General features: G+C 39.1%; 1 protein-coding gene across 1 annotated transcript in view; it reads right to left on the reverse strand.

Annotated features, from left to right (window-relative positions):
* BEND2 (BEN domain containing 2) overlaps window positions 1-16770 on the reverse strand; it is a 123777-nt gene that overhangs the window by 62198 nt on the left and 44809 nt on the right. The window contains 2 exon segments of the mRNA XM_074030206.1: window positions 10514-10691; window positions 16456-16659. Of these exon segments, the coding sequence (XP_073886307.1) occupies window positions 10514-10691; window positions 16456-16659 (382 nt within the window).

The following is a 16770-nucleotide window of genomic DNA, read 5'->3' on the forward strand; positions in this document are numbered from 1 at the left end:
CGCACACACACACACACACACACACACACACAAACTCTTCCCGTTTTTGAGAGGGGAAAAGAAATCTACCCTTGCCTATATCTTGAAGGGTGACATTTTCTTTAAACAGACATATGAAATAACTTTGGATTAAAAACAACAATCACCAGGGCAAAGTGGCTCATGTCTGTAATCCCAGCACTTTGGGAGGCCGAGGCAGAAGAATCACTTGAGCCCAGAGGTTCGAGACCCCAGCCTGGGCAACACGATGAAATCTCATCTTTACAAAAAATACAAAAATTAGCCAGGCATAGTGGTGCATGCCTGTAGTCCTAGCTACTCAAGAGGCTGAGGTGGGAGGGTCACTTGGGCCTGCAGGGGTTGAGGCTTCAGTGACCTGTGATTGCACCATGCATTGCAGCCTGGGTAACAGAGTGAGAACCTGTCTCAAGAAAAAATCCTAAAGCTCAAGGTGATGTTATTGTGATGGGTAGAGGGGCCTTTGAGAGGTGATTAGGTCATGAGAGCAGAGCTCTTATTAATGAGAGTAGTGCCCTTATAAATAAAAAAGGCCCCAGAGACATCCCTTGCCCCTTCCACCATGAGGACACAACAAGAAGACGGCCATTTACGAACAGGTTCTCACCAGATACTAAATCTGCCAGCACCTTTACCTTGGGCTTCTGGTCTAAGGTACTTTGTTATAGCAGCTCAAGTGGACTGAGACAACTGGATTCACAGAAGACCTTTGGCTACAGCTTTATTTAGAGCTAAAATTCCATGGTTTAACTGAAGGAATTTTTCTCATAAGATATTCAGTTGAGATCTCAGTGCCAGCCCCAGCCCAACTGTGTAACATCCCTTGCAGCACTCTTCTTCTAGATCAAGTGTTCCATTTTCTGTTACCGTTACATGAATCAGAATTGGCCTATTTTAAATTACACATTCATTTGCATTATAAACAATACAAACAAGGATATGGTTTGGTTGTGTGCCCCCACTCAAATCTCATCTCGAATTATAATCCCCACGTGTCAAGGGAGGGACATGTAATCCCCACATGTCAAGGGAAGGAAGTGATTAGATTATGGGATGGTTTCCCCCATGCTGTTCTTGTGATAGTGAGTGACTTCTCACGAGATCTGATGGTTTTATAAATGGTAGTTTTTCCTTTGTTCATGCACACTTCTCTCTCCTGCTGCCATGTGAAGAAGGTCCTTGTTTCCCATTTGCTTTCCACCATGATTGTAAGTTTTCTGAGGCCTCCCTAGCCATGTGGAACTGTGAGTCAATTAAACCTCTTTCCTTTATAAATTACCCAGTCTCAGTTATTTCTTTACAGCAATGTGAAAATGGACAAATACAAACAATAATGCCTCCCACACCTATTTATTCCTTTGCACTCCCCAGAAGTAACGCCAACTAAGCATCCAGCAACTGTCCTCTAACTTGTGTGATGCATTTACAAATTACACATATATGTCCATGTGGTCTTTAATAAAGCAAATGGAATTGCATTTCATTTACTGTTCTGTGACTTGCTGTTTGAACTTAAGAAATATGTCTCTTGCAAGTTAGGACATGATTTTCAAATCATTTTATCTAGATTGATTGCATTTTTTTTTTACCAGTACTTTGTTGAGGTATAATTTATTTACAGTCTACTGCACATAACTGACTTTGAGGATTTTTTTGCATGTACTTACAGATGCTCTTTGATTTACAATGGGATTATGTCCCAATGAATCCATCATAGGTTGAAAAGACAAGTTGAAAATGCAGCCTGAGAGTCTTTGGTCAAAGAGTCTCCAGTGCTTAAAGTCTGAAACCTTGTGGTTGCATATGACTTTCACACCATCATAAAGTTGGAAAATCATTCATCAAACCACATACGTCGGGACCATCTGTATTCCTGTGTGACAACCACCCAGATCAAGATGAAAACATTTCCGTTACCCCAGAAAAGCTCCCCCATATCCTTCCAGTCAATATCATCCCACAGATATTGAGATGGTAACTACACTGACTTCCAACACCATGCAGTAGTTTTTCCTGTTAAACATCACATTCGTGGACTCACATGCAGGTATTCTTCTGCATCTGGATTCTTCTGTGCAACATAATATTCTGGAGCATCATCCATGTTTTTGCATGCATTGGTAGTTTGGGATTTTGTTGTTGTGGCTGCCTAGTGGTATTCCCACCAAAATTTGGGTTGTTTTCACTTTGGGGCTCTTGTGAGTAAGGTTATTGTGAATATTCTCACAGAAGTCGTTTTGTGGATATATGCACTTACTTATCTTGCGAATATGTTTACAATTGTTGAGTCATTGGTACTGCCCATTTAATTTTATTACAAACTACCAAATATTTTCGCACAGTGACTGATATTGTTTGAATCTGGGCCCCCACCAAAATCCCATGTTCAATTGTAATACCCACCGCTGGAGGTGGGGCATGGTGGGAGGTGACTGGATCATGGGGGTGATTTCTGATGGTGTAGCACCATCCCCCTAGTGCTGTCTTGTGCTAGAGTTCCCACAAGATCTGGCTGCTTAAAAGTGTGTGGCACCTCCCTCTTCTCTCCCTCTTCCTCCTGCTCAGGCCATGTAAGATGTGCCTGCTACCCCTTTGCCTTCGACCATGATTGAAAGTGTCCTGAGGCCTCCCCAGAAGCTACCATGCTTCCTGTACAGTTTGCGGAACCATGAGCCAATTAAACCTCTTTTCTTTATAAGTTAGTCTCAGGTATTTCTTCATAGCAGTATGAGAATGATTAATACAGTGGCTATGCCACCTTACACTCCTACCAACAGTGTATGGCATTCCAGTTGTCCCATGACAGCACTTCGTATTTTCAGTCTTCACAGTGTAAGCCATTCTGATGGATGGATACTGGCATCTCATTACAATTTTAATTTGCATTAATCGGATGACCGATTATGTTGAGCACTTTTTCATGTGCTTATTGGCCCTTTCTATATCTTCTTTTATCACATGCCCATTCAAGAATTTTGCCCATTTTTAAATTGTATTGTTCATCTTTTTATCATTGATTTATAGAATTTTAAAATATATAATATATCCAAGTTCTCTCTCAGACATATGTATTGTGAGTATTTTTAATCTATGTCTTGCCTTTCATGTTGATACTGGCCACATTCTTTTTAACGGATGCCTATTTTCCCATTGGAGTGGGAGTTTCTTCATCTACGCTACAAGTTCTCTATTAGTGGACATTTACATTCCCAGCAGGAGGAAAATGTGCTTTGATGGAAAACAGCATTGTTTAGAGCACATCCTTCTGGGTTCTCAAATTCTGCTTCTGCACCTTTCATTGTCTTTGAACCATTTTTGGATTCTGTAAATTGTGTATAATTGAAGCAATGCATCTATAGATGGAGATTCAATTGGCTGCCTGTCCTTGCTGTGGAAGAAGCCAATTTTGCCTTCATTTGCACATTCACTTTCATATTCCTGATGTCTACATGTGTCCATTCTTTCGATTGTCCTTTGAAATGGTTGTAACATCTTACCAGTTCCCTCATTAGTACTAGATTCAATAAAATCTCCAGCATATGTTCATTTTATATCTATATGAGAGCCATGATTTTACTTTAAAAAAAAAAAAAAAACACATCGTTTCCAATTTTTTTCCTTTTACAAAGGATATTGCAGCCCTAATTACATATTTATCTTAGTACACATTTATCTCTCTTAGGACTCAGAAGTCCTCATGCTCTCTTCACACTTGAAATCAAACCAACTTTGAGGAACAGATTTAACAATGAAGGCATAAGGGATGAGTACAGACAGAACTTACATTTTCACAGGGGAAAAGGTCAAATTAGGCTAAAACCAAAGAAATAAAACTAATCATGAATCCTCAGGCATGCTAAGGCAGGGTAACTGAGGAATGCTTTTGTTTATTGGGCATCTACTATTCGGTGTTAGGCACCAAAGACACAGTCTCTGCCTTCCGGAAGCTCAGGCTAGTGGCGAAGACAAATAATTAAGCAAGTGAGTGATGTTAAGGCTGACGCTGTGCGTTCTAATGCCACAAAGTGGAAGGAAGGGAATTTATCCATCTCTGGTCCTCAGGTTTCTGAATGCTTCCAGAGTTCCTGGAAATGCTTTCATATGGAAACAGCCTTTTATATTTGAAAGATAAAAGAAATTAAATTTTGATCTTCATGTTTTTCAAATAAGAGCATACATCCTAATAACAAAGATACTCAGTTTTACTGCTAAGAAATATCTGAAATATTCATTAAACTGCTCACTGGTGGGTATGGGCACAATTGATTGTGAGTCCCTGTTTCTAATGGCACTGACTCCTGGGATAGTGAGAGGATCAAATGCATTAACATGTTATACTACATCAGAAGTTAGTTGGAGAAACAGAAGCCATGCTATGTACGCCAGGTAAAAAGGATTTTAGCATAGGAATTAGTGGTTTACAGGACTATTAAAAGAGGTAGGAAAGACAAGGTCAAAGAAGGTGTCATGGAAGATAAAGGCAGCAGACACTGGAGACCTCAGCTTAAAGCACTGAGGTAGAAGATTGTCAAAAAGATTATTGGGAAGCTGCTGAGGTTCTAAAGAAGCAGTGGAAATCCCCTCCCTCCCCTAGTCCCACCCTTGTCTGCTGTGAAGTGTGTGATTCTCAAGAGTTCCTTAAGGAAGCTTCTGTAAATCTCACGCCTGCCCACATGTCTGGCCATGGACAATAATGGCTTCTCGCTCTCTTCTGCCTTCAAATTTCATGCAAGTTTCTCTCACTGACAAACTCTCAACTGGAACTGTACTAAGGCAAGAGTTCTGGGGAATGTGCTTCTCAGTGTCTCTTCTGGAAAGCACAGATTCTAGAAGAAGGGCAGTGGTGACACTGAGTTGAGGCGGGACAGTTCCGCCTACACAGAAAGCACAGTGCCTGGCCCTCAGCCAGATCTTAATAAGCCGTGACCACTATCATCATCACCATTCATGAAGCAGCAGGGACGCTGGGCCAGCACTTAACTTTTGCTTTGTTTGAAATTACTATTTTTCTTCCAGGATATCTGTCCACCATGCAGCCTCTTCATGCTCCCATTCCATTGTTCTATAGCTAAGCAAAGAATTGGCCGTCACAATCCTGGAAGGCAACTGCTGGATAATTCAGTGGTATTGAAAATATATGAAGGGATTTATGGGTTAGTGATAACACCCTTCGCATGAAAGTGAGACTTTAGATCTAGTCCTGGCTTTGTTGCTAGCAGCTCTATGATTTGGGGCAAACTACTGAACTGTTCTTGTAACTATTTTATGGAAAAATCTAGAAGGCTGTGATACTGAGACGAGCACATCAGCTCTGGGGTTTCTTCTCCGCAATGCATACCCTCAATCTAATCAGGAGAAAACATCAGACAAACCCAAAGGGAGGGACATTCTATAAAACAACTGACCAGTACTCTTCAAAATTGTCAAGATCAGGAAAAAACAAAGGAAGACTTAGGAGCTGTCACAGATTGAATGAAAGTAAGATGTGACAACTAAATGCCAGGTGGGATTTTAGATTGAATCCTGGAAGTAAAAAAGAACTTCAGTGGAAAACCTAGTGAAATACAAAGACAGTTTGGAGTTGGTGGTATTGTACCAAGGTTCCTTTCTGAGTTCTGATCATTGTAGCATGGTTATGTGGCTGTTAACCATGCTCAGGGGAGGCTATATGGGAACACTCTGTGCTATTTTTGCAACTCTTCTGTAAGTCCAAAATTATCCCCCCAAAAAAACTTTAAAAATAAAAGACTGCTAAGTAGCATCAAGAGTGAATTCATCACTTTGCACTGGGCCTGCAAATGATGTAGCCAGTCCTGTATGGAAGTATATGGAGAACAGGACGAAACATTTCCTAGGATGCAAAGTAAGGAAGCAGCACAAAAATGACTGCCCTGAGCTTGAGAGGGTTCTGGAAGGGATGGAGACAGGAGCTGTTAAATCTGAATGGAACTTGGGGACAGGAATAAGAATGGCTGTGGGACTGAGTGCAGTGGCTCACGCCTGTAATCCCAGCACTCTGGGAGGCCAAGGTGGGCAGACCACTTGAGCTCAGGAGTTTGAGACTACCCTGTGCAACATAGCAAGACTCACGTCTCTACAAAAAGTACAAAAATTAGCCAGGCGTGGGGGTGCACACCTGTAGTCCCAGCTACTTAGGAGGCTGAGGTGGGAGGATCGCTTGCACCTGGGAGGCGGAGGTTGCAGTGAGCAGAGATCACTCCATTGCACTCCAGCCTGGGTGACAGAGTGAAACCCTGTCTCCAAAAAAAAAAAAAAAATAGCTTTATATATTAATATCTAAGAATTTTTAAAAATAAAATAGTTGTGTACCACTGATTGAAGACCAGCTGGGACAAGGCACACACACTTCAACTGATGATGGCTACAGAAAACGACAAGAATCTGATTCTGATATCCTCTCCCCAGCTTGGAATTGTAGAAGACCCCTAGAACTTAGAAGTAAGTCTGGAGAAAAGAACGGAAACACCACTCATTGGTATTCTCCCAACCTCCATCGATGCCCCGGGTTGTTTTCTTGTCTTCCAAGGAAAGTCAAAAGCCTTGAATGATTAAGATTAAGTTTCTACCTCCAGTGCATGGAGGCTCTTAATAGAAATTAAGTAGTTATAGAAAAATTAAGTTAGATTTCCTGCCCGCCTGTGTTTGTGGACTGAGATTTGTACCTGTCTCACCCATCAGTCTTCCAAATTGATTTTACTAGTTAATTTGAGATTACAAATTATTCTAGGTTGAAGTAGATGAGCATTTTTTTTAGCATAATGAGAAAGGTCATTGCAAATTTGATGCATTGTGAATTAAAATAAGTTAGGATGAAACGAAGGGGTGATAAGTGCTTTACTCTACAGAAGAGTTAATAATGTCAGACCTCCATGGAGAAATTACTCCACTAGATATGGATATGGGCTATAAGGAAAACTGAAAGCCAGAGCTGAAAATCTTAGCTTTGCTGGCCAAAATAAAAATATTACCATATATTTAAATAAATATTAAAGCATAAAAATGGCATGTGTTAATAACACTTAGATTTTACTCAGGAAGGACAAAGTACTGCCAAAGTTTTCAATAGACATAATTATATCTACCATGGTAAATTACTGTTACTGGGTTAAACTATTCTGTTTTGCTTATCAAGGAAGAAAGTCAACATTCTAGCTGTGCCACATTTAATAAACTGGCTGAAAAATATGTGTTACATTAATATAAAACACTGTAGGTAACATCAGCAAAAGTTCTGTAAGATGAGTTCATTAAAACAACAACCTGAGCATCTATATTAAGAGCATTTTAGATGTGTGTTTATTGTATTTATTTGGGAAACAAAACAAAACATTAAAGATACATTTATTTATCAAAAACAAGTCTTATGAGCAGGCAGTTGAAATGTTTAACATTGGACTAATATAGTAATAGAACTAACTTGTTAAATTTTGAAGACAGAAAAGATCCACTTTAACATAAAGTACAAAACATCTTCATAAAATTTATTTTGTCCAGTCAAATGTGATCCTCCCTCTTGAGCCCAGGAGTTCCAGATAAGCCTGGGCAATATAGCAAGATCTCCATCTCAAACAAAATGTGATTTTAAAGAAGTTATGTGTATGTTATTCCTCTTCAAGCCATGGGAACGACTTTTAAATACTTTTTTTAAAATAAGGGGCATTTTGAACTGTGCCATCCAACCCAGTAGCCACTATCCACTTGTGACTATTTCAATTTAAATTCTAATTAGCTAAAATGAGAGAAAATTTTAAATTTACTTCCTCTGTCTAATTAGTTACATCTTAAGTGCTCAATAGCCATACAAGCCTATTGGACATTGCAAATTTATATTTTTAATGTGGTATGTTTATTTACATTTCCATCATGGTGGAAAGTTCTATCAGACAAGACTGCTTTAAATGACTTCTGAAAACCACTAATGTAATAAAGTTAGCAATAGAAGTCTGGAAATTTTCTTCTAAATGTAAAGTTTTGTTTCTGTGGTTTTGCTTCTAGTCCAGGGAATATTTCAGATACCACAAAATATTAACCAAATTCAAAATCTGCATATACAATTTGAAATTTCTTCTTGCCTAGGGTCGAATTGTATTTTTCTTTTAAGAAAATTATTTTTAATTGACAAATAATAACTGCGTGTATTTATGGGGTATGATGTGGTCTTTTGATCTATGTTTATAATGTGGATTACTATTCTGTATTAGCTCTGTTACTAGTAGTTTGTAAAATAACTTATGAAACTGAACGGTGAAGCCAAAGACTATCTTAGTTGGATTAAATCTGAATTACGGAAGTTAAAGCCTTTTTGCCCTTTATGGAAGATTTTTTTTATGCAAGATTTTTAAAATTATCTATTTTTTTTTCTTTTCCCGAGACGGAGTCTCACTCTGTCACCCAGGCTGGAGTGCAGTGGCACAATCTCGGCTCACTGCAATCTCCACCCCCTGGGTTCAAGTGATTCTCCTGCCTCAGCCTCCTGAGTAGCTGGGACTACAGGCACATGCCACCATGCCCGGCTACTTTTTTTGTATTTTTAGTAGAGACGGGGTTTCATCATGCTGGCCAGGCTGGTCTCAAACCCCTGACCTCAGGTGATCCACCCGTCTCGGCCTCCCAAAGTGCTGGGATTACAGGTGTGAGCCACTACGCCCAGTAAATTATCTACTTTTTAAGACCTTTGTAGGCATAGCTTAACTTATAAAGATGTATGTAGAAGTACTATGGTTTTATTAAGCTGAAGGCAACTACTACAACAAATCATTCAGAGAATTATTTTTAAAAATAAATCCTTAATATTTTATCTTTAAAAAGCTATACTTGTATATTATAAACTATACTTAAATTTTGCTAAAATACTCTAAAAGTTGAATTTTGAAAAGATATATTTGAAAATATGTATTCATTCTACAAATCGGTCACATAAAAAAATCTAAATCTCGCAAGTCACGAAAATAAAAAGACTTGTCAAGTTTTATATGAATTATATTATTTGACTGAGTGGCTCCTTACTTTCTATTGGATTTCTTTCTCTACTTTATCAAAAAAACAAATTATATTAATGTCAATTATTTAAGACAAAGACATGGGTCAGAAGCCAGTGACCAAAACTAAAGGCTGACCTCTTACAAGGGAAAAAATTGCTTTTTGAACAATACCTAAGAATGCTATAAAACAGATGTGACTGAGGGCCATTTGATAGGTTAAAAGCTGAAAGATGGCATTAAACCTGGCAAAATGGTTCTTAAGCACAAATGGTCGAATGATGAAATTATAGAGTACTTCCCATGGCTGAAACATTCAAGAACTTTCTTTAAAATCAAGTGCCTATGTTAAAAATAAAATCCTATGCATGAGCAAAATGGGATTATTTTTTAATTCTCTAAGAATCCTGTCAATATCCTTTAAAATCACTTCTTTCTAACTGAATATGGAATCTTTTTTCACTTAAAACATTGTAAGATTTACATTTGTATGCATTTCAACTAGTAGAATCTATCAGAAAAATACAGCAAACATATTAAAACCTTCACCCAGACATTTCAGAAACCAAAAATTACGTTAGTGTCTGAATTTGGTCAGATCCTTAGCATTTATAGTAGCATATTCTTAAATCTAACCTACCTAAATGGAACTACAGTTTTATAATATGATTTTCTACGTTAACCCTGAGAAAACGTCAGTGCTAAGATATTATCAGGAGGTAACTAAAGAAATGCTGTTCTCATCAGGAGTAAATTAAAAGAACACAGGTCTCATCGGAAAGTTTAGGTCAAACTATGTGTCAAGCCTATGATTCTGATGGATGTATAAGAAAGGTACTGTGTGGGTGCTCTGGTTATATGTAAACCATACCTCGCTTCTGAGTTAGTGGCATTAAGATCTAAGCCCTTGGTTACGATGTACTTGGCAGATACTCAATGTCTAGTGCCTGCAAGTTTCTATGCTTGGCAAATATTTCCCAGTGCCTCTTCTACGGCTCCCTACCTATCTTTATTCACTGACACTCAGATGTCATCTGTCATTACGTGCTAAGTGTACTGATCTTCTCACACCACATTCAAAGGCAATGAAAACTACCATTTTATATTATTTGACTGATCGACTCCTTACTTTCTATTGAATTTCTTTCTCTGCCTTATCAAAAAAAAAAGTATATTAATGTCAATTATCTAAGACAAAGCCATGGGTCACAAGCCCATGAGTTTACTACCATTCCCTCAATGAAAGGTTGTCATCAAATCCACAGATGAAACATTACACATCTTCCTAATGTGATTCTACCTCCTTTATGAGCAGAAAAAGAAGTTTGGCAATTTCTACAGGTGTTAATGCAAACTACTCTGCCAGTACAGCAGGCTGATTTTGGAATTAGAACTTGAGAAACTTACAAAATAGTCTTAACAGTTTAAAAAAAAAAAAAAAAAGTTTGGCAGCTGCCGTTCAGGTGCTTCTGTCAGTGGCGTTGGGATCTCTTGACTTTTACTCCTGCTCCGACTCTGGAGGGGTCACTGCTGGAAGCGACTGAGATCTGGCTTCAGCACTTCTGACATTATGTCTAAGGCTACGGATACTGCTGTTGATGGAGGTCACACACAACTTCCAGTCCCTTCCATTTTCCGAGAGATCACAAATTGGGTAGTTTTCTTGGAGGAACTCTGGTGGTAAAGACCCAAGACATAACAGTTTACTTGCAAATCACTTCTCAGAGAAATCAATTCATTCAACTTTCATTCTACTACGGTGTCTGTGAAAGGATCATTAACACTTCAATTAAAACACATAGGCTATAATCATTATTAAATTAGCTGAACAAATTCTTTAATCTAAAAAGAGAACTATATGAAACAGCACCATGCTTAAATCACAATAAAGCAAAAATCTCCCATGACCTTGCCACATACCAGAATAGAAATCCTCTGCTGCCTTGAGTATCCAAGGTCAACTTTTGTTACTCTCAAAAGTATCAAACAAGCATCTAGCATGTCACTTATCAGCTCGAATAGAGACATGCTAAGCCTCTGCAATGAACAAGAGGCTGCAGTGTCATCCTACTTTAAGAGGGAAGAAGCTGTAACTGCTAACTTTTCTGGTACTGCTGGATTTATCTCTGATAAAAGGAATAAGGGTATTTAGATCTTGCAATTAGAGGAAGACTTCTAAAAGGGAAGGTGACAGAGTAACATAATTCAAGGAGCACTCTTAGAGAAAGTGAGAAGACAGACAAGGAGAAAGGTATGGAAGAGAGGTGTTTATTAGAAGAACAGGGCTGCCCTCGGACATATCATTAGGTAATCAAAGGTCTAAGTGTCTTTCAGCCCTTGGAAAAGGATCTGGTGATCCCTACAGGTTAGCATTAGTTAGTTACATTAATCTCATTTGTTTTTCAATAGGGTTAATAGGCTAATAAACATGCCATAAACATCACATATATCCAAATTTTTTAGCAAAGCATGTGTCAAGGTTGAAAGGCTTTCGTACCCAAAGGACTAATTAATTAATGGATCAGTGGTAGCCTGGAAAAAGGTTTTTGTGGTATGTCACTGGATTCAGTATCCCACTCTATCCTGCTAACATTTTATTAATCAAAAATAAGTTCTGGAAAAAATGTTTATCCCATTTTCCCACAACAGCAAAGCTGGGAGGGATAATTACCACACCGGAAGACAAATACAATGCTTGCAAAGCTTTCAACAGGTGGCAACAAGGAGCCTAAATTGACTGGTGTTTCCCAAAATGTGTTCTCTGGAACGCTAGTCATAAAAGAAGTTTCTTGGGGAAAAAGGTGCTAGTTGCACAAATGGGAAATGCTACCCTCTGCAGCTAGTCACCACTTGGGGATTTAAGATTGCACACAAGCATATTCAGGGTTCTGAACAATCCCACAGAAAAGACAAGTGGAGCCTCCTTTTGCTGATTGAAATGTTAGAGATGCAGCTGCGTTGGTGGGACGCATAAATGAGGGAGGTGGCAGTGCACAGGACAACAGAAGGTCAGGGATCAAGACTGGGAGATTTAGGCAGGCTTGATGGCTAAAGGCATTCAGTTTTCAAACTGACAGTCGGCCAGGCACGGTGGCCAAGACGACCGGATTGCTTGAGCTCAGGAGTTCGAGACCAGCCTGGGCAACAATGGTGAAACCCTGTCTCTACTAAAAATACACAAAAATTAGCCAGGCATAGTGGCGCATGCCTGTAGTCCTAGCTACTCAGGAGGCTGAGGTGGGAGAATCACCTGAGCCCGGGAAGTCGAGTCTGCAGTGAGCCATGATCTAGCCACTGTACTCCAGCCTGGGCAACAGGAATGAGACCCTGTCTGCAAAATAAAAGAAACTGACAGTCAAGTGAAACGCATCTATTGACTGAGGTCCTTGGGGTGCTTGCTTAAGGTCTTTCCTAGCCGTTTGACTTTAAAAGTATTTCACGAGGCTGGGCACAGTGGCTCACGCTTGTTATTCCAGCACTTTGGGAGGCTGAGGCGGGTGGATCGCTTGAGCCCAAGAGTTTGAGGCCAGCCTGGCCAGCATAGTGAAATCCATCTCTACAAAAAAATTACAAAAATTAGCCAGGTGTGATGGCGCATGCCTGTAGTCCCAGTTACTCGAGAGGGTGAGGTGGGAGGATCATTTGAGCTTGGGAGGTCGAGGCTGCATTAAGCTGTGATCACGCCACTGCATTCCAGCCTGGGCAACAGAGTGAGACCCTGTCTCAAAAAAAAAAAAAAGAAAAGGTATTTCATGAAACACCTAAAACACCTACTAACATCTAGCTGAATTTGAGAAACACAGTTCAGGGAACGCTGACCTACACTGACAAGATATGATGCAGCAAAAAATATATTTATATTTTTCTTACATTAACATTAAAAGGTGCTAGCGGTATAAATGGTAACAGCCTGAATACTAACAATATAAATGTCAGTTATAGCAAGAAAGATCTAGAGGTCTTAGTTGACCATATATTTTATTTTATTCTATTTTATTTCATTGAGACAGGGTCTCACTCTGTCACCCAGGCTTGAGTGCAATGGCACAATCACGGCTCACTGCAGCCTCAACCTTCTAGGCTCAAGTGATCCTCCTGCCTTAGCCTCCCAAGTAGCTAGGGAGTAGCTAGTAGCCAGTGTATGCCCAGCTAATTTTTGTATTTTTTGTAGAGACAGGGTTTCACCAGGTTGCCCAGGCTGGTCTCGAACTCCTGAGCTCAAGGCATCCTCCTGCCTCTGGCTCCCAAAAGGGCTGGGATTACAGGCATGAGCCACTGCGCCTGACCTGACCATAAATTTTTAAATGGCATGTGACATTTTAGGCTGCATTAACAGCCTAATAGGTTATACTATTGTATCCTGGATGGATTTAAGCACATCTGAAGGTAGTTATTGAATCAAATCATGAAGGATCAGGGCAACATGTATGTGAGGAATTCTGAAGGGAAATGTTAATATTTAACTGAAAAAGCATAAGGCTTAAGAGGGAAAAGGTTGGGTAGAACATTTCCTCTCCAACCCTCATGCTACCATGTGGAGAGACCTCTACATTGGAAAGTTGGGATGAATGGGACATGTACGATTGAAGAATAAAGCTGCTATTTTTATCTTCACCTGCCTGAATGGAGCAGCCCTCTCTCACTCGGTTCTGAACTTAAAAGGGAGTGTCTTTATGATCTCCTAATGCTCCAGCAGGAAGTGATGGCTGTCATTAACTGCTTGAAGGCCCAACCTGTGAAAAGTGATTGGATTGACCCTGTTTAGGTAGAGAAGGGATAACCAAGACAAATGTGTATGATTTACAAAGGAAGGTACATTTTGAGTCACTAGAAGGAAGAACTTTCCCATGAATTGTAGCTGAGACAGCAGGTGCCTCATCAATGGAAGTGTTCAAAGCCCAGGGGAGGTGACTCTGTCAAAGTTGAGATAGGAGTTCCTGCTGTGGGTGGGATGTTGTATTAGAGGGCCTGTAAAGTATTTCCTATTGCTAAGATTCGACAGTTCTGCAATATAAAGACATGGATGGGGGTTTAAGGAGTGAGGGTTGTTCGCTAATTGCAAATCTGCCTACTAACTTCCTCCCTATCAATTAAGAGCCCTTAAGTGATACTGAACTCTCATCAGAGAGCATCAGATAATAGTTATTTATATGAAATCTACACCTTTGGCTCCTGGACAGAGTTACCTTTGACTACTAATTTTCAGAAACTTTTCCCCCAAATAACAAAATATTAGGGTAAGAAACTATATAAGAATACAAGAATAAATTGGTTTATTCATTCAATGGGATATGAATCAGCAGTTCAAATGTATGAAAAGATCTCAAAAACATAATGTTGAGTGATTTTAAGTTGTGCAAAAAGATTACTGTACATCCCCATTTACGTACATTAAAACAACCACATGCCAAGTGCAGTGGCTCACACCTACAATCCCAGCACTTTGGGAGGCCAACGTGGGAGGATTGTTTGAGCCCACCAGTTTGAGGCTGGAGTGCAGCATTGCAGTGAGCAACAGTGAGCCACGATCACACTACTGCACTCCAGCCTGGGCAACAGAGCAAGACTCCATTTCAAAAAAAAAAGAAAAGAAAAAATAAAGTAAAATAAAATAACTACAGAACAATATTACATATTATTTATGGATCTATTAACATAGGTAGCAAAAGTATAAAACATGCGTGGGAATGATATATCCAACTCCAGGACTGTGATTACTTCTGGGGAGCAGGAGAGAGGAAAGGGATGATGAGTTGGAGTGTTAATTATATCAGTAAAGCTTTATTATTTTTTTAAAAACAAAAACGTGGAGCACAAAACACGAAATGTCTATTATCAATGACGGGGATAGACAGGTATTTATTATATTATTTTCCATACATTTCTGTATGTTTCAACTCATTTCGAATGAAGCAGTACTTTTACAGAAATCATATTAGGGGTCATAATCCCAGTTCTCCCACGAGTGCAGGTCTCTCCTCTCATATCTGATCACCCAGCCTTTGCTCTGACTCTTCCTTCTCCAAGTTCATTTTATCTTTATATTAAAGTGAAACAGACTTTCTTGTCAGCTTCTACTCCTTGGGGCTGGCTCTGCCCCTTGGGACAACAATGACTCTACTGTCTTCTCTCTGCTGAAATAACTGAAATGATTGTCCTTCTACATAGCAATAGAACTTTGAGTCTTAGGAGAAATTTGTTAAAATCTGCCCTATGTGGATAATACATCAAACTCGTGCTGAATATTTGTTTACTGCAAAAGACATCTTTCAGATTTTAATATAATTCAGTGAGAGAGAAAATGATAAAAGGCTTAGAAAATATTTTTCATCAACTTTTAAAGAAGTAATCTTTTCTAGATGTTAAAGAACTATAAAAGTCACCTATTTTTCCCTGCATTAAAAAAAAAAGTAATTAGAAAGACACTATTTCTTCCATAAACACATTCATTTCAGAATTGCCTACAAACTTTTTTTTTAACCATAAAGTAAGGGAAATTGAGTTTAGTTTTTTTGCCTAGTAGGTTAGCTCAGTGATGTTCAAGTTGCAAGTTGTGACCAATTACTAGGTTGTGAAATCAGTGATAGCAGTACTTGAAAGAAATGTAATGAAAGAGAAAATACTGGAATGTAACACTCATAGAGTAAGTACTGTTTGTGAAACTTTTGCTTTGGTTTTTAAAAGTCACACTCACACAGAGGCATGTACTGTGTCACAATGTAAAATGTAGTTCTTATTATGGGTTGCAGCAAAAAAAAAAGTTTGAAAACAATTGGGTTAGATGATAACAAATGCTTATAAAAGCTGCTAGCTGAAAACCAGGTTTCTTTATTCTGAAACACCAGTGTTGTTCAAATTTGTTGGCTATGAAAATGTATGATATGAAGGTAGGAACCACCTGAGATCAGAGCTACATCTTTGCTGGGTGCCAGTGACACAAGTAAGAAATATTTTGCTTCCACTTTGTCCAAATTTAAGATTTCACAAGAAGTTTTTAGAAGCTTTATTACTTCACTTAGCATATGTCACAGAGACTATATTAGGCTAATGTGCACAAGAAAAACTTAGCAAATTAACCTTCTGTGCTTTCGTTGACACTTCTGCAAATGGATAAAGCCCTTTAGCTTTGACCCTGCTCCTCAGTCAATGAAGGTGTTTTGAGTTTTCATACCCCTGGCAGTCCATAGCAGGGAGCTACAGTCAATAACCCCTTTCCTGTTCTAGCAAAGCCATTCAAGACACAGCAATTAGCCCTAAGAACCCAAATGCAGAGAGAAATACAATTCATGATCTTGCTCCTTGCTGTACTCTAATGAGGGACTCAGTAAAAGTTCCATTCTCCCCAGAACAAACACAACCTGAATGGATTCTTCTTTCTGCCCTTCTCTTAAACACAATTGGCTTTTATTTATTCAGACATACTCTACATGTAACAAACCTTGGAGAGCACTAATCTTATTAGGGTCAAGGGCATACAGGCCATGCTTTAGACTGCCATAGACGTTACTTTGGATCAGGACATCTTTTGTGAAGAGTTTGTGAATAAGGTATCTAGCTGACAGGCTTGCGCAAGACTTAGCTTTTGCCAAAGTCAGTACTGAATATGGCATCCGTATATTTCTCCAAGGTCTTCCAAAATAGCCTAGAAGCAAAAGAGAAAGATGTCAATTTTCACAGCAGATGTTAGGTTGCATTATTTTTTAAAGGCTGAAACAGAAACACTGATTTTTCTGAATTGTTAGGCTAAAGAATT

Source organism: Macaca fascicularis, chromosome X (assembly GCF_037993035.2).
Source record: "Macaca fascicularis isolate 582-1 chromosome X, T2T-MFA8v1.1".
NCBI classification, from domain to species: domain Eukaryota; kingdom Metazoa; phylum Chordata; class Mammalia; order Primates; family Cercopithecidae; genus Macaca; species Macaca fascicularis.